The 22,007-nt window shown below is 38.5% G+C and overlaps 1 protein-coding gene across 39 annotated transcripts in view; it reads left to right on the plus strand.

Annotated features, from left to right (window-relative positions):
* The window catches only part of PTPRD (protein tyrosine phosphatase receptor type D), a 2,315,363-nt gene that overhangs the window by 1,881,631 nt on the left and 411,725 nt on the right, over positions 1–22,007 (plus strand). For all 39 annotated transcript variants that reach the window (XM_059143037.1, XM_059143036.1, XM_059143035.1 and 36 more), the window contains one exon: positions 16,851–17,016. In XM_059143037.1, the coding sequence (XP_058999020.1) occupies positions 16,953–17,016 (64 nt within the window). In that variant the 5' untranslated portion in view covers positions 16,851–16,952. The remainder of the gene's footprint in view (positions 1–16,850; positions 17,017–22,007) is intronic.

Consider the following 22,007-nt stretch of genomic DNA (forward strand, 5'->3'; position numbering starts at 1 on the left):
GACAGGTTTTTTTTGTTTTGTTTTGTTTGTTTGTTGTTTTTTTTTTTTTTTTCCCTTTTAAGACATTTAAGTCTTATATGCATACCTCAGGAGAGCTAACACCAACTTTATCTCTACTTTTTCTATTGATGGTTTGAGGTTTACTGACTTGTAGGATAAACTCAGTTTACCTTGAAGGACTACCACAAACTGACTTTACGTATCTTAATTCCTTGTCATACCAAAGCTGTGATGTATATACAATGGCCAATTTATTGGTTCCTGAAAATGTTTTGAACATACCAACCTCTAAATCTTATGCTTATTTTTGAAATGCCTTTTACTCCTCTCAGATCAGGTTCTTACATATTCTTCAAGGTCTCACATACCACCAATTTTGCAAAATCTTTCCTGACTACTGAGATAAAATTTTCCTCCTCTAAACATATATGGGTATTTATTACTCAAACCGTCTATTTGGTTCCTGACACATATTATCATGCTTTTCTAATTCTCACATTCCTGTAGTTCCAAACGAGCAGCAAATTCCTTAGAGGCATTGCTCTGTCTAATCTTCTTTATGTCTGACAAAGATTAGCAGGATGTGGGATTCAGAAAGTCAACATTCAATAAATATTGGTTTACAGATTTTTGGGGAGCCATATTTAACTCTGTGACTTTATCATTAAACAAGTTTCTTTCAGCTACTACATGTAAGGAAAGAAAACATGTGCTGTTGAAACCCGATTATTGTTTTGAGGATTTTTCCTTCTTTTACCTGCTGATATACATACTTTTGAAGATCTTAGATGTGGGGTAAGCTAGAATATTGGACAATGATTTCTCATTAAGGCAACAAGTCTAGGGCTTTATGAAACCTACCCTTGAACAGCCCAATACAGTGCACTTCAAAGAATAAACAGTCCATGTAGTTAACTGGTAGAGCGCATACCTCGACCACTGCTTCTGTCATCACCATTTCCCCCTGAGCTGGAAAAGCTGCAGATGGATTTGCTGCATTTTTTGTTGTATCTTGCAAAATGAGCTTATCCTGTCCTTATTTTGTACTTTCACACAAGTCATGAGTATTTAATAAGGTCTTTTGTTTTTGTTTTAAGGTTTTATTTATTTGAGATAGAGAGTGAAGCACAAGGGGGGTGGGCAGAAGGAGAGGGAGAAGCCGACTCTTCACTGAGCAGGGAACCAGAAGCAGGGCTTGATCCCAGGACCCTGAGATCATGACCTGAGCTGAAAGCAGGCGCTTAACCAACTGAGCCATCCAGACACCCCTTTAATAAGGTTTTAACAAATCCTTGTCCTTATGGGTACTGTGTGGGATGAGGTCAACAAACAATTAATGTAACAAATGACTATGTGATAGAGCAAAGGTCACGTGTGCTATAAAATACAGAAGTTCAGGGAAAACGAGGCACTGAAGGGAAATGCTTTGACCCAGGTGAATATGAATGTGAGTGCTAAAGATGGTCTAGAGGTCTGGTCCCCTGCTTGTCTCTGCCATCTCCTTTGGACTACACTGCTACTCCTGGAGCCAGGGGCCATTCCTCTTTCTCTACACAGATTTCATCTTCATGTTTCAGTTCTTCTTGTTTCTTGGAACTGAAAGACTATACCTGATCCCACTTACTGGAAGTCACGTCTTTAGAATCCCAGAGCTTTAGTCTCATCACTTATTATTTCTGCCTTCTATATAAGTTTCCAAGAGAATTTGAGCTCCACTCTAATTTGTGTTTAACTTTGACTTATGATATCCTTAATGACAAATTTATTTTCTTCAAAGGGAGTGGGTAACTAAAGTATGCCCTGAACAAGTTTCTAAAAAAACTAAGCAAAGCTAAACAAAACTAAGTTTCTATCTTAAGTGTTCTCAGCAGAATATATTTATTTTCATTGCTATGAATCAACCATTCAATTTTATGAATATACCATAATTTACTTTTTCCCCGTGGTATATGATGAGCATTTAGGTTAATTCTTGTTTGTACCTCTTTTCTATTGGTAACATTTATGTTAATGCTGGTTTTATCACTAATAATGAAACTGCTGGAAGGTAGAATAGGTGTATATTTAACTTTCTTAGATTCAGAAAGAAAATACTATTTCCAAGGGGTTTTACCAAGGGCTTTTCATTCAGTCAGCAGTATATTAGTGTTCCTTTATTCCACAAACCTTGCCAAAATGTGGTGTTGTCCAAATTCTGATTTTAAATATTCTGGTGAATATAGAGTAGTTTCTTGTGATACTAATTTTCATTACTCCATGACTAACATTGATGAGCATCTTTTTGGTGACCATTTGGTTATTCTTTTCGTGAATTACTTTTTTCAAGACTTTTATCTTCATTGCCTCCCTCCAAAAGCCAGACAATACAATCAAAAATTGACAAATAGTATTGTGCCTGTGGTGGATATGTGTTTTGCAGATATCTTCTTCCACTATGTGGATTGCCTTTTCTTAATAATGTCTTTAGATGAGCAGATATTTTAAAATTTAGTTCCAACTTATCAATCTTTACTGTTGTTACTTTGCCTTCTGTCATCAATTTTGCCTATCCAAGGTTACAAAGATATTTTTCTGTGCTATTTTTTGTAAGTTTTATTGTTTATCTTCATGTTTAGGTTTCTAACCTATGTGGAATTGGTTTTCTGCATGGTGTGAGGTAGGGGGTCAACATATATTTTTATGCATATAGACATCCACTTGATCAGTACTACTAACTGATAAGATTATTTATTCCCACTGCACTACAGGGACATAGTTGCTTATAAATCAACGCCTGAATAGAGGTGGATATATTTCCAGAGTTATTATTCTGCTCCACTGGTCTGTTTGCCCTTGAGCCGATACTTCACTGTCTTAAATGTTGTGGCTCTATTTATTTATTTTTTTTTTAAGATTTTATTTATTTATTTGACAGAGATCACAAGTAGGCAGAGAGGCAGGTGGGGCGGTGGGGGCTAAGCAGGCTCCCTGCTAATCAGTGAACCCAATGTGGAGCTCGATCCCAGGACCCTGGGATCATGACCTGAGCTGAGGACAGAAGCTTTAACCCACCAAGCCACCCAGGTGCCTCAATGTTGTAGCTTTATAATAAGTCTTGGTAACTGATAGTGTTGGTAGTACTTCAACATTTGTTCTGTAAGATTGTTTTGGCTGTTCTTTGTTCTTGGTTCTTTGCACTTCCTTATAAATTTTAAAATCAGTTTTCTATTTCTCAAGAAAAACATGTTGGAATTTATATTGGATTGCATTGAACTTATAGATCAATTTAGTAAATATTAATGTCTTTAGTATACTGAGCATATCATGATCACCCACCTATTCACATCATCCTTAATTTATTATTAATGCTACATGATTTCGGCATAAAAATCTCATTGACTTTTGTAACATTTATTTCTAGGTTTTTAGGATATTTTTTGATTCCTTTGCAAATGGCACATTTTTAAAATGTTTATTTTCTGATTTTTTTTTGTGAGTATGTAATACAGCATCTGGCTTTTTATATTGACCCTGTATTCAGCAGCCTTGCTAAATTCACTTGTTGATTTTATTTTATTTTTTATATTTTATTTATTTATTTGACAGAGAGAGAGAGAGAGAGCAAGCACATGCAGGGGGGATCAGCAGGCAGAGAGAGGAGAAGCAAGCTCCCCACTAAAAAGGGAGCCCAATGTGGGGCTCGATCCCAGGACTTGAGCCAAAGGCAGATGCTTAACAGACTGAGCCACCCAGGTGCCCCATCATTTACTGATTTTAATATTTATTATGTTTCCTTACTTTTTCTCTAGTAACTAGTCAAGTTGACTAGGTCCTATCCAAAACCAGGCACATTCAACATGTTGTCAGAAACTGGCCTGAGGAATGCTTACTAGCTGTTCCAAGTGTCATTCTTTTAAAAAGTTTATGAAATTTCCCTTCTTTTAGATCATTAACCTAATTTGAATTGTGGCCTTTATCCCTGGGGAGAAACTGCCTAAGGAAAACAGCATCCATGGAGATAAAATTATGCTAACTACTACCTGTCAGTACACTTGGTGAGATCAATTGAGATCTCAGACACATACGTCACTTCAATTATATCACCAGGAAGGAACGTCATGCTATGTAGCTTTAGCCAATGGTTAAGGACATTTTTGAAAAATTTTGTTCTCTCTGAGCTCTGTGGCAGAAAATATTTGTAATTGGACATAGAGGCAAAGAGGCACAAATTGTTTCAAGGTACTGATTTTCCTAAATCACAGAACAACTTACTACTTAAAATATCTGAAATCTAATGACAATGATTTTACTAGTTGCTATTAAATGAAGACAAAATCAATTCAGATGTAGCCAGAAGAAGCCAAGTTGCCTACCTGTATTTAAAGAAGCCAAGTTGCCTACCTGTATTTAAAGTGTGATAAAGTACTGAAGAAAATAAACATTTTTAAAGTAATCTTTATTTTATATTGGATGAGGTATTTATCCCCTTCCTGTCATTAACTTTTGGTGTATACCAGTCCATCCCCAAAAATAGTGGATTCAGCCCAGCTTCTGTTCATTTATCTCACCCCGCCCTGAGCTCAGCTAGGTGGCTCTGCTGGTTCGGGTAATACTTGACTCATCTTTGCCAGGCTTGCTTAGGAGTCTGTGGTCAGCTGCCAGGTCCTCTGTGGAAAGGCTGGTTCAGATGGCTCGGGTGGAACCCTTCTCCTTCCACGTGCTCTCTCATCCTCCACCCGTTTGGGCTTGATCAAACAGTGTGGTGACAGGGGACCTGATATCAGCAAGAGGACCACTTCCTGAGGTTTTGGGGGCCTCTGGAGGCTCAGGGTCAGCAGGTACACTGTGTCACTTCTGCCCTATTCTGTTGGTCAAGGCACGTGGCACAGACAACTGGAGGAGGCAGTTGTAAGTTGTAAGTTGGCAGGCAGAGTAAGGTGGCCTTTTATGGTTACCATGTACACCCTCTATACAAGAAACTATAGAGCTTTGTAATGTATTTTGAAGACAGAGGTTAAATACCACTCTTTTCAAGTTTAGGTAACTAATAAGAAAAAGTAAGGAATTAAATAACTGCATGTTGGGGTGTTAAAAGCCTTAATTTAATAACGGAGGAAATCCCGGAGTGAAGACTGAGGGATGAAGTGTAAAAGATAGCTGAAACCGAAAAGCTAATTTGGGAAGCTAGCCAGCAATTGACTCACAGCAGGAGCTAGCTTCTAAATCCTGAAATAAAGAAGTTTTGAATTATTGGGACGGCTGTGTTTTCTAATAGTCTGAATGCAGTGTACTCCTGGGTATTAGTATCACTGCTAGTATTACAAGGATTAAAGGGTCAAAACAAGACTTTGATGTACCAAACTTCAGAAACTTTTTTTATTTTAAGTGTGCGTAAGAAAGCCTTTCCGGAATCACAGATTTAAAAGTGTGACTATGTAGATCCAGTGTGCCTATTGTTTCTTTGTACATGAAAGCAGATTTTTTTTTTCCCTAGACATCAGGAATGCAAATGAGAACTAACATCAGGTACTTTACTTTTCAAGTAAAAAAAATTAAAGCATGTTAAATTTCTCTATGGGAGAGCCCCCTCCCCCCATCTCCCCCAAAGAAAATTCATAGTTTTCTAGGGCCTGTTGCTATCTAGGAACAGAGAACAGTGATCCAAAATACTGAAAAACAACACATGATTTCTGGTTGTTTTACACGGTGTTGGTAAAGAGAGAGCGCCGTAGGATCCTTGAGAAGAGAAACTGGGAGACTTTCATCAAGTGTCAAAAGACCTCACGGTAGAGGACAATGCCAGTGCCCAAATAAAGAGAATAGAAGGCTCTGCAGCAACTTGGAGCGGGTGGGTGGTGGTGGGAGCTGCATTTCTAAAACCCTTGGCACACAGCCACTGGGGAAGCCGTCTAAATATAAATCAGACCATGTCTCTCCATAGCATAAAGCCCGCCAGTGTCTTCCCATTGCATTTCAAATGAAACCCAGTCTCTGCAATGTGGCCCCAGGTCCTGTGCAATCTGGATCCTGCTTCCTTTCCCAGCCTGCAGCACGCAGCTCTCTGCCCGGCTCACCGGAGCCCAGCCTCTTCCTGGACAGTGTGTCCCTTAACCTGGAAAGCTCTTACATTGTCTATCTTCTTGCTCCGGAATGTATCAGCGACCTTGTTGTCTTGTGCATTGGTGTGTCTTTTGCACCCATCACTGTGCCTGGTGTTCAGTATTCGTGGAGCGACAGAATGAAGGAATTCATTTTTGAAACAAAAGCACAGTGGGTCTGTGAAAGTCCTACCTCAGGATAAATGGTGTATGATTATCAAACGAGGACATTGTATGAACATCTCAAAGAAACAATGTCTCTTCTCCTCTGTGTGTTACATCATGTTGACATCAGCTGTCACATAGAGCTTTTAACATTTGGTTATTAAAAAAAAAAAAAAAAACATTTGGTTATTACTGCAACTGTTTGACTTCTCAAGGGGGTTGGTGGACAAATGAGCAAAAGCTCTCTCACTCTCTCTCTTTTTTATTCATTGCCACTGGAAATATATTTGAAGAAAAATCCAAATTGTGGAACATCTAGAACAGTGGAACTCCAGTGATTTGTGTGGCCTGGAAAATAATCACAGAACTTCTATTTCTGTTTATTTTTTTATCTCATTTAGAAAAGTCTCATTTTGTCTGTTTGACAATATATGTAGGTCATTAGTAATATAGGAGGCATATATAATAGATAAATACATATTTTTCACATGCATTTTTTTTTTTTAAGATTTTATTTATTTATTAATTTGACAGAGAGAAATCACAAGTAGATGGAGAGGCAGCCAGAGAGAGAGAGAGGGAAGCAGGCTCTCTGCTGAGCAGAGAGCCCGACGCGGGACTCGATCCCAGGACTCTGAGATCATGACCCGAGCCGAAGGCAGCGGCCCAACCCACTGAGCCACCCAGGCGCCCCACATGCATTTTTAAACAGGCACTGGATTTGTATTGGCCTCTGTGTACCATATTTACGTATGGGATGTGGACGAGGATAACATCATAAGTTTGTAGATGATGAAAATTTACACTATGAATAGTTTTGACCTGAGTGACAATGCTGTGGGAGAAAGTGAGCACGTTTTCTAAAAGCTTAATATTTTTTTTTATGATTTTATTTATGTATTTGAAAGAGATCACAAGTAGACTGAGAGGCAGGCACATGAGGGGGTGTGCGGGAAGCAGGCTCCCTGCTGAGCAGAGAGCCTGATGTGGGTCTAGATCCCAGGACCCTGAGATCATGACCTCAGCTTCATGAAGGCCGAGGCTTAACCCACTGAGCCACCCAGGCACCCTGCAAAAGATTTTTACAAAAGGATATGATAACACATCATGGTTAAATCTACGATTTAAAAAACATTAGAGGAAACATAACAAAAACAAGGGCCAGGCTATTAAGTTTGTGAAGAAAACATCATTGGACATAGCACAAAAGGTAAATAAATTCCTAGAAAGATGGTATTTTAATTTGGGGCTTGGTCCCCCAAAAACACACTGACTGTTGTCCCACATTAGCCTGCCGCATCTTCCCCTGTTCACTCCCTGTTAGTAGTGGCTGCTTTCCTCCTTTGGAAGATAAAAATCTGTGTTTTGTGGCTGCTTTCCTCCTTTGGAAGATAAAAATCTGTGTTTTGAAAGGTTTCTCTGATGATGCTTAAACACAGCAGAGAAGTTCGATTGATGTTATTGGACATTTTCTTTCCTTTTAGTCATGTCAGCCACTAGTTTAAGATTATAGTCAGTATCCAAAAAGTTTGGGAGTGAGGAAGTTAGTACACCTAGTTTGTAAGGAGGCTTTGAATTACTTTAAACGTTGTTTCTGATATAGGTACTGTGTGTTTTGTTTGAGGATTTTATAGAAATATAGTAAAAATGACAGTATTTTACAAAAGCATTTTTCTGGAGGTCTTGAACAGATTTTCTAAAAGAGTGACTATGGAAAAGTATTTTTTTCATTGCTGACACATCTTGGTATGGGAGATGCATAGTGCCTTTATTGCTGCAGGAAATTTTTGTACTTTATTATCAAATCACTTCATAATGCCAACTGCTTTTAAAAAATGTCCATTATGTGTCTTCATTCCTTCTTTCAACGTGGCCATGTTGCCCTAAGCAACCTTATAGTAAAGAGCACTCAGGTTGGTATCTTTCCACCTGGGTAACTGTGCTGTATAACGCTGTGAATTCACCATCTAACACATTCTTATTTGTTTCCAATTAGTCTACATGTATTCTTGCTAGAATTTAAATTAAAGAGAAAAACCCCATAATAAAGAACTTGATGGTAATGTGCAAAATAAATATGTCTTATGGTGATAAAAACATGTGTCTGCATGTTATTAATTCAATTACTAACTTGTCAGAATTTTTAGAAAACTATTTCTGGTTAATCATTTCCACTTCTAAACACACCTATAAAATCTTTGACTCTAAGATACTCAGTCATACAATAATGGGTTACTGGGTTAAAGATTGACCTTCTGGAGAATTTTTGACTCATGGTATAAACTTTCATTTGTGAATTATTTATCTATGTAGGACAATGACTCTCAAGTACTTGTATCGAGTGAGATTCTTTCAACCTTCCTTCTTATACCCCACTTTTAAGATTTTCTTCCTTCTTTATCTGAGGGAATCCTTATATTGTCTCTCTCTGCCAGTTAAGGGAGAGACTTTTTCTTTATGTTGCTAATTTTAGAATTAACCACAGCTTCACCTAAGCTAGTAAGTCAGAGATGATAGAAGAAAAATGAGAAACAAATACAAGATACAAAATTGGTCTATGTTGTCAACCCTGCTCTGAGACTGACCAGATGTGTCTTCTGAGATTAATAATTTCATTATGTTCTTTTGCTTCATTCATTGTCTGCTAAAGGAGTGGGTTGCCTGAGATGACTTTTAATTTTTTTAAAATTTTCATTAAATTATGATTCCATTCAAGGAGACACATAGAGGTGAGGAAGGTACTAAGAATAAAGAAGAGTACAATATAACTGGATACAATAAATATGCGACATGAGGAGAGAGGAGGAGAGGGTATGTTGGATATCTATGTTTAATATTTGTCCCCTCTACCTTCCTTTAGGTTATGTTTCTATTTGCTTTAACAGCCATTTATCTGGTTTCTTCACACAGAATATAATTCACAGATTTTCAGAGAGATACCAGCTAAAGTCATGATGGCCATATTGGGAAAATGAAGAGAATATTCCTTAATTCCACATTCCGCAGCCATTCACAATGACCTCTCACCATTGCAGTTTCTATCTGTTGCTGGCAGTGATTTGCAAGAACATTGCTTGGAACTGAATATTTCCATCCGGGACTGTTCCCTCAGAGAAGAGCTAAGCTCCCAGCATGAGAGATGGGAACCATGTCTATTTACTGACAGACATCAGTGCAACAATGTCTGCCCCATTTAACAGATTCATTCTTTTAATTGGTGACAATATTTATGTCACCTAAGCCTGAGAACTGAACTTCCCATAAGGCAAGCCAATTTCAATTCTAGCATAGGACAAAAAGGGAAATTTGGGAGTCATCCGTAGTGTTTGACTGCTATGCCCAGAAATTCTAATCTGTTTTGAGTTTACATACTAAAACCGTACTGAAAACACCTAAAATTGTTGGGTTTAGAAAACATGTACTATAAACAAGCATTGAAAAATTCCATTTTTTTTAAAATTTAAAAATTTTCCTCAACATTAATGAACCTTTCTAGCATAGTGTTTCCAGCCTTGGCACTGTTGACATTTTGGGCCAGGTAATTCTTTGTTGTGGGGTGGGGGGCTATACTGTACCTTGTAAGATACTTAGCAGCATTTAGCATTCCTGTCGTCAACTGCTTAGATGTCATTAGTGCTCTCCTTATGTCGTGAAAACAACAACAAAAAAATTTCTCCAGACATTGCCAGATGTCCCCGGGGAGGTGGCAAAATCATTTTCAATTGAGAGCTACTGTTCTAGAGCTTTGGTCGCTCTGAGGATGGAGTTACAGATATACCACCATGAGTAGGCAAAATCGGTTTTCACTGAACTCTATTAAGAAAGGATTTAAAAACAATTTAAAGACCATCATTTTGTTTTTAAAATCTTTTCAAGGAAAAAAAGTAGTCAGTGTTAAAGGGAATAGTAATTTCCCCACAAATTAAAAAATTTACTAAGTAAGTATAATAGATCATGTATTAATAGATTTCTTTTCCACTGTGTTGATGGAAATAAAACAAACAAAATGGAAATAAAAATTAACACATTGTTATCCATAATATATTTTAAAAACTAAAAACATTTTATTTTTTTTTTTAAATTTTTTTTTTTTTTTTTTTTTTTTTTTTAAAGATTTTATTTATTTATTTGACAGAGAGAAATCACAAGTAGATGGAGAGGCAGGCAGAGAGACAGAGAGGGAAGCAGGCTCTCCGATGAGCAGAGAGCCCGATGCGGGACTCGATCCCAGGACTCTGAGATCATGACCCGAGCCGAAGGCAGCAGCTCAACCCACTGAGCCACCCAGGCGCCCCTTTTTTTTTAAATTTTATTCATTTATTTGAGAGAGAGCAAGAGAGCAAGAGAGAGAGCATGAGTGGAGGGGAGAGTCAGAGGGAGAGGGAGAAGCAGACTCCCCACAGGGAGCCTGGTGATGGGGGTTCCATCCCAAGATCACGACCTGAGCTGAAGGCAGATGTTTATCCTACTGAGCCACCCAGGTAGCCCAAAGCTAAATACATTTTGAACAAAAAATATTTTGTGTGTGTGAAAGAAGGAATACCCTTTTTGATTTTAAGATAATGGAAAAGAAAAGTCATATATAGTGAATTAGGAATGATGGTTTCCATCCATTTAAAAATGCCCGAAGTTTAAAATAATAATCTGTTCTGTTGTTTGGATAAGAAGTGGCTGGATTGACTATCTATACTTTGTGAAATTGTTCATTTACTCATATTTAATATATGTTTTTGGAAGAGTGGAACACGTAGCAGAGTCCCAATAGCATGTTGAAGAGAATTGTATTTGATCTTTTCCAATGCCAGTTTGGTCAGCATCATATAAAGCTAGGTGGAAGTAATCACATGCAATAAGCATTTAAAGAAGCTACATGCTTTAAAACCATCCTCCTTTTCAAATCAGAATTATAGTTCCATTTCTAGAGAGAAAATAGTCAGAAACATAAGGTATTATTTTTTTCCTCTCTGTTTTTTTTTTTTTCTCATGGCATACTTCACTTTTACTTCTTGAAAGGGAAGAGAATGGCCAAAGTTAATCATGTAATTTTGTCATTAATGAAAGTATCTAATATTTATGTCTGCCTCAAATGTAAAGTTTTTACATCTTGCAGAGATGTTATCTTATTAATAGTAATTTGAAAAAAGTCATACTATATTAAGCTCAGATAAATGGCTTTTCTGTGTTATGTATTAAAACTAAACATGTAAAGAGCCTTTTTATAGTATCCATATTGATAGGTATCATTTTACTCTTCAGATATGCTTATAATTCAGTTGATTTCTTCAAAGAATTACTATGTGCTTACTTAAGAGTCACCTGTCTTCATATTAAGTCATAGCCTATGCCAAAAATGAGATGATTGAGTTATTACTTTGTATTTATATGTGACAGTTCATAAAGTCTCTTTTTTCCCTCCCCAATTTACTGCCATGTAATCATGTCTAGGGCAAAATACTGAAAAATATAAAGTTTTGATATATTGTGTTATTATGGGAAAGAGTATAATTTTGAGAAGATTTGAGTTTCACTTATAAAAATAATTCCTAATATCCTTCAATTTGAGTGTTTTATCCAGTCATGGATTGGATAAAGTTATTTTGTCAGTGTTTTATTTAACTTAATAGCCTTTATCCACTGTCCTTTTTCTTGGTGTGTTTTCCATGATGGGCTTTGAGGCTTTCAGCGCATATTTATTTAAGAATGTTTGGCATAACCCTCACTCATTTAATCAGTTGAATGTGACCATTTCATAAGAACTATACAGATCATTTCCTATGGATGTGTACAGATCCTTCCTTTACATTATGTGGAGTAGTTTAAAAAGAAAATGAGAGAGATACTTGTTTTTTGGCAGGGTAGGGGATAGAGATGGGGAAGTGAGTGGCATAGAGGTTAAGTGGATTTCCTCATATAATACAATGCATCTTGAGATTCTGATTATGAGGAAGCCAGGACTGCAAAGTCTAAGTGTTCCCAACTCACTGTTTCCATCTCCAACCCTGAAAACCTATGTAGTGTTTATTGCTATTGTGTTCAATGCTGTTGAAACATGTAACCATAGTCTGTGTTGTCCAAAAGGGCAGCCACTGGCCACATGTGACTATTTAAACTGAAATTAAATTTAGATATAATAAAATGTTTACTTCCCCTGTTTCACAAGCTATGTTGAAAGTAACCAATTATTAGTGCAGATAACACGTCTATCTGCAGAAAGTTTTATTGGATAGTGCCGGAGGATTCCTGTACTAACTTATGATAAAATATTTAGGCGGCTATCTCCTGGTGGAAAAATCCTATGAATAAGTGAAATGTTGGAAATTTATTTTTGTTTTCTTTTTTCCTTTCATGTCCTTGTGTTGTCACTGTGCACTGAGGGCAGGGAGTTCGCAGATGGCCCTCAGAAGCCTCTGCCAGCTTGCTCTTAACTCCAGGTGCCTACACCCCTTGCTTCAGCCACAGCAGCCCTGCTCATGTCTGTTTTACAAATTGGGGTTTCCTGGTAGCACATCTTGTGCACAAATGGTTGTTTCTCTTAAATGATTGGAAACCTTCTCTAGTCAATTGGGAGAGACCCAACCCTTCCGGAGGTTAATCAAAAGAAGTCACGTTTTAGGACTTCTTCCTTTAGCATGGCATCCTCCCAATTTAGTGGCTGTCTGTATGGATAAATGCTCAGTTAAGTCTCATTGCAGTATGATTGTTTCTAAGAAGCCGAGAATTGAGAGCAGGGTGTCGTTAGAAAGCCCAAAAGAAGCAACCTGATAAACAGTGAAATAAACAATGATGCCTAGTTTTCTAGTGATGGCAGGTTTTTGTTTTGTTTTAAGATCTGTGGAGATTTTATTTAATGAAACATTCTTTCCCTTTCTCTCCCTCTTTTCAGAATAATGATTTGATCCCTTAACTCCCTTCTAGAGTGACCGAAGTAATTTTTTAAAATTATTTTTAAACTTATGAACCCATGGATTTTAGGAGGATGTGTTTCAGTAAATTGTAGCTACTGTTGCCCTTGCTGTCAGATTGTCCTACATTTAGCTGATGGGTCCTCATCACCTTGGCTCCTTGTTTTTGAATATAATCTAGTAGTTCCTGAAAGTCTCACTGCTTCCTCATGTGACAAGATGTTATACAATCATTATGCTTATTTCCTGCATAAAACCTGCAATCATTCATTTTGCTAAGGAACTTGGGATTTTTAAAGAAAGAAAAGTTCCAGTTGCCTCTTTTCCCTTATGTTAACAGAAACAGTACAATACAAAAGGCTGGAAAAAAAATCCTTCAGATTCATATTAATTTGAATACGAAGATATTTTTATAGGAAAGGGTTACAATGTTAAACTGAAGGAAAAGAGTTGAGTCCATGGCAGTTACATGATTACTTGAAACAGTAGTCTGTGAAGGCTTTCAGGCAGGTACACTCTTTGTTATCCCATTTCAAATCATGTTGTGCACCCTGGCCCTTTGAACTGGCAGCTTCTATAGCTGTCCATGTACAGAAATACAAAAGTAGTTGTTCAGCTAATTGGAAATCAACAAAATTATTGTTCCTGAAGATCTTTGTCCTATAAGCAATAAGAGACGAGAGAGCTTTAAATATGTTTTTTGTTTTATTTTAAACTTAGCTATGTGGTTCAGTGTTATCTGCATGTCCCAGTTAAGGAAGACTTCAGAGAGCAGGACATATCAAAATCCAAGTTAAGCTAACCTGTAGTACTTTTAATATCTTTGAACCCCTTTTCCTGCTCTTTTCATTGCAACGTGCTTGGCAACCCTTTCTCTAGGCTAAAAGAAACTGCTTGTAATATTTGTTCATCCTCATCATTTTTGCTGTCAGTGTTTCCTTAAAAAAATCCATTTCCCATTTTTGTTCTAAAATTTAAACTCCACGTTACTGATATGCAAGCCACATTTCCCTTTTGGCAGTGTTACCAAGTAATAAACAAGATATGGAGTGGAGATTAGCCGGAATGAACATCTAGAATAGGTCTTATCTTCACACCTCTGATCTTCTCTTGCCATATCCAGGCCAAGGACATAGCCCATTTAAGTATAAATATGTATGTTCTCTAGCTGTATTCATTCCTAGATCCTATCACTGTTTTAAGTCTAGAGGTAACATTTGTAGGTTCATTTGGAAGAATTTGGTCCTCTTATGCCACTGTAGTCAGGTAGAGGAAAAAGCCAAATCACTTCTTCCCTGAGAGAGCATTTCATACATCTCCATCTCTGTGATCGCACCGAGTCATTATGTAGCAGTTGGCTCTGATACGCTTGCACAGACACAAATTGAGTCCGACAGGACTGATGTCTCCTGGACTTCGCTGTCATTTGAAATGCTGGCATGAGGATGGGAACAGTGGGGAGGGGAGCAGAGCTGATTCCCTTAGCACTTTTCCTGTAAAGTTTTGAGAATTCTAGCTTTTGATAGCTGCGAACTGCCTGGTAAGTTATTTTCCAGATGAGATTGATAACAATAGCAGATTTGGAGCAGCTGGCTAGCTTTTGGTTTCAAGTGGATGTATTTCAATGTATAACTTGCTATTTCATGCCAACCACAAATCTGTTAAAAATAAAAAGGGCTAGAAGTGGATTGGTAATTACAGTAATCCCCACCTTTTCATTTAGCTTTATCTTTCCTGCATTCAAATGATACATGCATAGTAATGAAAAAAGATAAGATCTTTAAAAAAAATTTATTCTCAGGCTCAATCAGGCTATAGTATCTCTGTTACAATACTTTTTCAAGTACAAGTTATTTTGGTGGATTAGGTTATTTCAGGATATCTCTAGTATTTCCTGTCAAGATTTTTGTACATGTTTTAAATATTCCAATAAACAAAACTTAAAAGTATACTGTTTCATTTGGCAGAAGAATTCTGATTGTCATCCTCAAGTTTTCACCATGATAGAGGAAGCAATAGAATTCAGTGCTCCCTCCCTCTGTATTCAGAGCCTACTCTGTGTAAGACGCTGCACTAGATAAGTTTCCTGTAGGAATAACTATTTATCACCCGACGAGTCATTACTTCAGATTAGTGCTTGGAGCAAGTCGGTCATGGCTGCCCTTCTTTTCAGCTCCTATCCAGACCACCATCCCCTGTGGTCTGTGTTACTTTTCACGGGATACTTGCTCTGGCCTTATAGTGCTGAATTTGTGTGTTAGCTCATCTTTTCAAAGCCCATGTCCTTGTTCTGCTCAGAAACACTAAGTAGCTTTATTCGTGATTTGCTGAGTAAGGTCTGCTTGACTTGGATTGGTGTTCAAGTCTCACCATGACCTTTTCCTTTCCTTTCCTTTCCTTCTTTTCAAGACTGAACCATTTTCCTTTGCCTCATTTTCTTCCGCTTTCCTAATGAATTCATCACTCAACCCAGTGGAGTTGGAGTCCTGAACCAGCTGCCATCAGCATAGCTCAGGAACTTGTTAGACATGTAAATTCTGAGACCCCCATCACCTAGTGAGCCACACACCAGGCATGGTGCCCAGCTATCTGTTGTTGTTGTTGTTTTATTTTCTTTTCGCCAGCTATCTGTTTTAAAAAGCCTTGCAGGTGATTCTGATGCATATGGAAGTTTGGGAAACCCTACTCTTGCCAAAGCTGGAGACTCATCTTTTCCAAAGTTCCTTTCCCACTGCCCTGCCTTTGTACAGAATTCCTGGAATGCCTTTCTCTCTTCTTGGTTAAATCCCAACTGTATTCCCAAGCTCACTTTGAGATACCGCTTTATCTCTGATACCGTTGCTGATCCTACGTTTCATGGCATTATTTGGTTCTCCTTCCTGACACTCATCACTTATTAACTTATACTCGTCATCTGATGTATCTGTTTTATCTTTTCTAGTAAACTAGAAAGTCACAAAAGACAGAATCCGACTCATTTTTTTTATTTCCTGGCCCTTTATACTAAGTCCATTTGCACGCAGTAGGCTTTCCAAAAATAGTTTGTGGCTTATTGGTTTTACATAGAAGATTGAGAAAACTAAGCTATTGTCCAGGAGACATACAAAAATCCTGTTAAATCAAGTAGGCTCATGCTAACTATTGTTTTGACTTATTGAAGCTAAACTCGACTTGAACATTGATGTGTCTTCAGGGAAGAAGCCAAATGTGCTTGTGTAAAAAATTCTAACCTCTCCTCTTTAGCTGGAGAAGTTGAATTAGCCCTGTCACTTCCCCTCGTGCCAAGAAAGCCGCTTCAATTATTCTGTCAATAATAGACTTTTATCTGGCATGTGACGCTTCTCTTAAATCTTTCTCATACCATTGCTGTGCTTTCTTCCACCAACATATTCACATTGTGTTTCATAAGAAGTGACAGTTGCTTCTTACAGAGCGTTGTCCAAAAGGTGGCATAAGCAGAGAGTGGAATTCAAGGTGGTTGGCTTTGGCAGAGCCTGACAGTGGGAACAAGATGGGCTCAGGCTGCCCCATTTTTCAAACAAACTTGCTTCCCTTCTCACACAGAAACATCCCAGTTACAGTCGCTTGTGTCTTTACAGTAGCTTGCGTCTCTCTGGGTGGTGGTGACGGAACAAGGGGAAAAGAGTAAGAAACTAAGGGTCTTTGTGTTCTCTTTCCTTTTTTGTCTCTCCCTCTGCCCTTACAGGCTCTGAAAGTGTTCCAGCTGAAATTCCAGAGCAGACCGACTCGCCGCAGCTTCAGAGGCAGTGATCCCTGACTGCCAGCGCCCGTGCCCCCAAGCTGCAGGATGGTGCACACTGCCAGGCCGCTGTTGCTGCTCCTTGCTCTCTTCCTCCACGCGGACGCTGAGAGTAAGCCATTCTCCCTCCTTTACGGGGCTGTGGCCATAACCAGTGGTTTTGTTCGCAGCTGGCAGCGGGCTCAGGGCCCCTGAATACGTTTCCTTTGGAAGTAAATCCTGAGACACTGTGGGATCCTCCTTGGCTACCAGCCAGCCTTTCAAAGAGATTATTGATGTGACTTCCTTACCATTTCCTCTCTCTCTCTCTTAATGCCCCTATTCTTGGGCATCTAACTGCTCCTACTGTTTTGTCTTTTTTTTTTTCTTTCTTTCTTTTTTTTTTTTTTTTTTTTTTTTTGGATAATCTTACCAGCTCGGTGGCAAAGATACTATGAGACCGATGATGTAACTCAAACTGGGGTTAACCAGTTGGTGGTGCCAATAAGTAAACACTGTTCAGACCCATTAGAAATTTCTTTCGTATTGTGGATATATCTATGTTTAGAAAAATGCACAGTGTCACATCGAGCCCAATTAAACTTCCAAGCCCCTTGTAGCTGTCATAGCAGCTGTTCTGATGTACTGTTTCCGACAGCTGTCGTCGAGTACAGTATTCAAACAAATCAAGCAGAACTGACAACTTTGTGGCTGGGTGAAGGGTGTGGAAGTGTAAGGAGAATTCTGTGGAGTACAGACACCAAAGTTTGGTTTATTGGACTCAATTTATGAAACTGAGCTTGTGGTCAATTAGTTTGCCAATTAATGAGAAGATCATATCTCCTTCGTAATTAGGAAATCATTAGGTCTACCTTGTTTACATATGTTTCTTTTCCCATCTGGCCCATGGCATTTTGGAAGAGATAGTACTGAAGAAAGTCATGTCTCTGGCTTCGGTTCACTGATATTGATGAAGTCCCAGAACCTAAGTCAGGTTCGGTGGGGTGAGGAGGTTCGGAGCCGACGACTAAAGAAAGAATTCTTAAGACGTCGTTGGTGCAAAATGGTGGTTTATTAAAGCACGGGGACAGGACCCGTGGGCAGGAAGAGCTGCTGCTGCCCCGGGTTGTGAAGGTGGGCATGTTATATACCCCACGGTTGGGGGGGAGGTGGTGAAGGAATGGGGGATTTCGACAGAGTTCTCACATGCTAGGGAGGGTCTACAAGGTGCCGGGGGGGAGTCTTTGCCATTATGGCTTGATCAATGTCGTCTTTAGGTCAGGCACTAACATCAAGGTAATGGGGGATTCTTGGTGGGGCATTATGATCCGGCCATCATTTACATTCCTTTCTACCCCAATCTCCTCCAGTTTATGGTGGGAGGGGGACATTAGGGCTTCAGGAACCAAGAGTTATTTGCCTCTGGAAATTTGTGCTATTGATAAGGTAACCTCCCTGTTTAGGTCTCTAGGACATCCTGTAGAGCAAGGGAGATTCCTGTTCTGCAGGATTGCGATCCCTGCAAGTTAACTATTTATCATTTTATGGCAGTCAGGGGTGCCTGAGGAATGCTACACATATGGAGGGGAGCGGGTGAAGAGGGGGTGCAAGGCGCCAGTTTTTGCTCTGTCCTCAGCCAGCCTCCTGCTCCCTCATCAACATGGCTGGTTTCTTCGTAGTGGTGTAGCTCCTGAGCAAGTTACCCATTCTCTTTGGGAGTCCCCTGGTATTATGGAAATGCATAACATTTCCCTCTGCTGTCTATTTCAGTGAGATTAAATCTGATTCATGCTGAGGATGTTTCAAAGACAAGGATCCTGTGTCATGTTGGCCCCTACCTATTAAGTGCATTCTGACAAAAATTTCTTCAATAGCAGCCAATTTCTTTGTTTAAATAAGGGCTCTGTTTTCCAAAGAGAGCTTTCCAGGAGTGAAAGGAATCATGTTAATAACAGGATACATATGGAGCATGCATGTTTTAACCACATTCTCTGGTTAATAATGTATATAGTCTCTTAATTAGCACTTCAGAGTATTGGTTTAAGGTGACGCCAAGGAATGTCTAAGACAATGCCAGCAAATAATTAACTGGGAAAAGACCCAAATGAAAGATGCTCTTGTTACTTTAAAGCCATTTATGTCAAAATCTATCTTAAAGTTGTAATCTAAATTTAGTTTATTAAAGAAATTAGGCATATGGCTTTATTTTTCTGTTTTGGCTAGAATGAAAAAGTACATTGTTTTACAACTGTTAATTTTTGGCAAAAACCTGTCAGCACCCTGGGAATCTACTTTAATTTCAGATAGCATTAAGGATTTCCTTAAAATTACTAGATATAATTGTCATATATCCATGAAGTTGTCCTTCCAGATAAGTAGAAATGTTTTTCTACGAAGCAGTTTTACCTTCGTTTAAATCTCTGGTGGAATGTGGCAGACAGATGTCAAGTACTCTTAGAATTGTTTTAAAAAACGATCTACACTCCAGATGATCATCACCTACTCCTTTCCCTCCTGCTCTTCCCCTTCTCCCTCTACCTCCCCCCTTTACCACACTTCCTTGATAGCAGCCTTCCAAAAGGGAAAACAGGGGCCACAATAGCAACTTTTAGTTAAGATGTTTACCAGGTTATATATTTATATGATAATCAGCTCCCAAGCTCAAGATGTAAGCTAAAAAAGAGTCATTCTCTCTCACTCTTCCCATGACTACTAATGAAAACGGACAGACTTTGCCAGAATAATTTAATTTTCCCTGGGTCTACTCCAGCCTTGCTTTAGTATGTTTTCCCTTTAGCCAATTTATTTGACGTTGTTGAATGGGATGAGTAACCCAAGAGATTCTCGAGGTGAGAGGAAAATTTAACCATATTTTTTAAGTACATTTTGAAAGAAGAAAGAATATCACTTTCGATCTATTGGAGGACACTCATGGTACATGATAACACATGGTTGGAGATGTGCTTTTAGTCCCTAAAGAATGTTTAAAGAACCTTTGGGAAAATGGGTCCCAGATTATAACCTATTAAATTGTGCTGCTACCTTTTCATAAAACACTGGGAAAAAAAAAAAAAGACATCCTAAGTAGCACCGAAGAATTAGATTTTTTTTTTCATCATCACATTAATACAGTATTTCTGAAGCTCCCATTACCTGGGGCACTGGTTTGTTACTCTATGCTTTGATTAGCACACGTAGCCATGTTTTACCTAACTCTATTTTGGAATTTTTACAAGGAATCAGGAGTTCTATTTCAAAATTTAAGAGTAACTTGTCAGAGCCATTTGAGAACAATGAAATAATTTTTAAAAATCCGTTTGCCCATTTAAGAAAGAGAACTGTGTGGGGGTGGGGAATGGAAAGAAGCCACTCTAATTCACCATGCTAATTTAATGTGCTCTGCTCACTGCCTTTTGAGTTAATCACTCCAAAAAGCCAAGGAGTCAGGATTATCATCTGCTCTGTGGAAGTCATAGTAAAGTACTAGGTGTGATGTTGCATTAAGTAGAAGAGCTCTTATGAGCCTTGGTTCAAACCCAGGTCGAAAAATTGTGATAATATCCCTTTAGCAGAAAATTATAGTCTTTGCCATTGCCAATTTAAAGTGCCCCACAGATCCCCACTATTACAAAGGCTAGATGTATGCATGGGCCTTATTTCTTTTTATCCCTATGTCTTGAGTGCTGGAAATGATTTTGCTTGTTTCTTGAATGTGGGTACACATGGTAGAGCTGTGGTCTCAGTGTGACTTCGGTTCGAGCACAAATAGTAGTTTCTCCTCCTGTCAAGCCAAGCAGTTTTCTGGCTTAGAGGGTCTGATTGAGGTTCATTCTAGTTTAAGTGGTTGCCCGATTGAGGTCAGATTTTGTCTTAGGCAGTGGTCTGACTGAGGTCAATTCTTTGATAACATGAATGCAAATTAAAAGTAAATTTATACTAGCATTTTCCTCGGGTGTTTTTCTGTTGGCTGAGTTTTCATAGCAATTTCTGATAGTTTCATTTCATGTGTAGCTTTAGTTTTTTTATTTACTAATCATTTTTTTTTTTATTTTTTTATTTTTTATTTTTTATAAACATATATTTTTTATATACATATATTTTTATCCCCAGGTCTGTGAATCACCAGGTTTACACACTTCACAGCACTCACCAAATCACATACCCTCCCCAATGTCCATAATCCCACCCCCTTCTCCCCAACCCCCTCCCCCCGGCAACCCTCAGTTTGTTTTGTGAGATTAAGAGTCACTTATGGTTTGTCTCCCTCCCAATCCCATCTTGTTTCATTTATTCTTCTACCCACTTAAGCCTCCATGTTGCATCACCACTTCCTCATATCAGGGAGATCATATGATAGTTGTCTTTCTCTGCTTGACTTATTTCGCTAAGCATGATACGCTCTAGTTCCATCCATGTTGTTGCAAATGGCAAGATTTCATTTCTTTTGATGGCTGCATAGTATTCCATTGTGTATATATACCACATCTTCTTGATCCATTCATCTGTTGATGGACATCTAGGTTCTTTCCATAGTTTGGCTATTGTGGACATTGCTGCTATAAACATTCGGGTGCATGTGTCCCTTTGGATCACTACATTTGTATCTTTAGGGTAAATACCCAATAGTGCAATTGCTGGGTCATAGGGCAGTTCTATTTTCAACATTTTGAGGAACCTCCATGCTGTTTTCCAGAGTGGCTGCACCAGCTTGCATTCCCACCAACAGTGTAGGAGGGTTCCCCTTTCTCCGCATCCTCGCCAGCATCTGTCATTTCCTGACTTGTTGATTTTAGCCATTCTGACTGGTGTGAGGTGATATCTCATTGTGGTTTTGATTTGTATTTCCCTGATGCCAAGTGATATGGAGCACTTTTTCATGTGTCTGTTGGCCATCTGGATGTCTTCTTTGCAGAAATGTCTGTTCATGTCTTCTGCCCATTTCTTGATTGGATTATTTGTTCTTTGGGTGTTGAGTTTGCTAAGTTCTTTATAGATTCTGGACACTAGTCCTTTATCTGATATGTCGTTTGCAAATATCTTCTCCCATTCTGTCAGTTGTCTTTTGATTTTGTTAACTGTTTCCTTTGCTGTGCAAAAGCTTTTGATCTTGATGAAATCCCAGTA

This window comes from Mustela lutreola, chromosome 12 (assembly GCF_030435805.1).
Source record: "Mustela lutreola isolate mMusLut2 chromosome 12, mMusLut2.pri, whole genome shotgun sequence".
In the NCBI taxonomy this organism is placed as follows: domain Eukaryota; kingdom Metazoa; phylum Chordata; class Mammalia; order Carnivora; family Mustelidae; genus Mustela; species Mustela lutreola.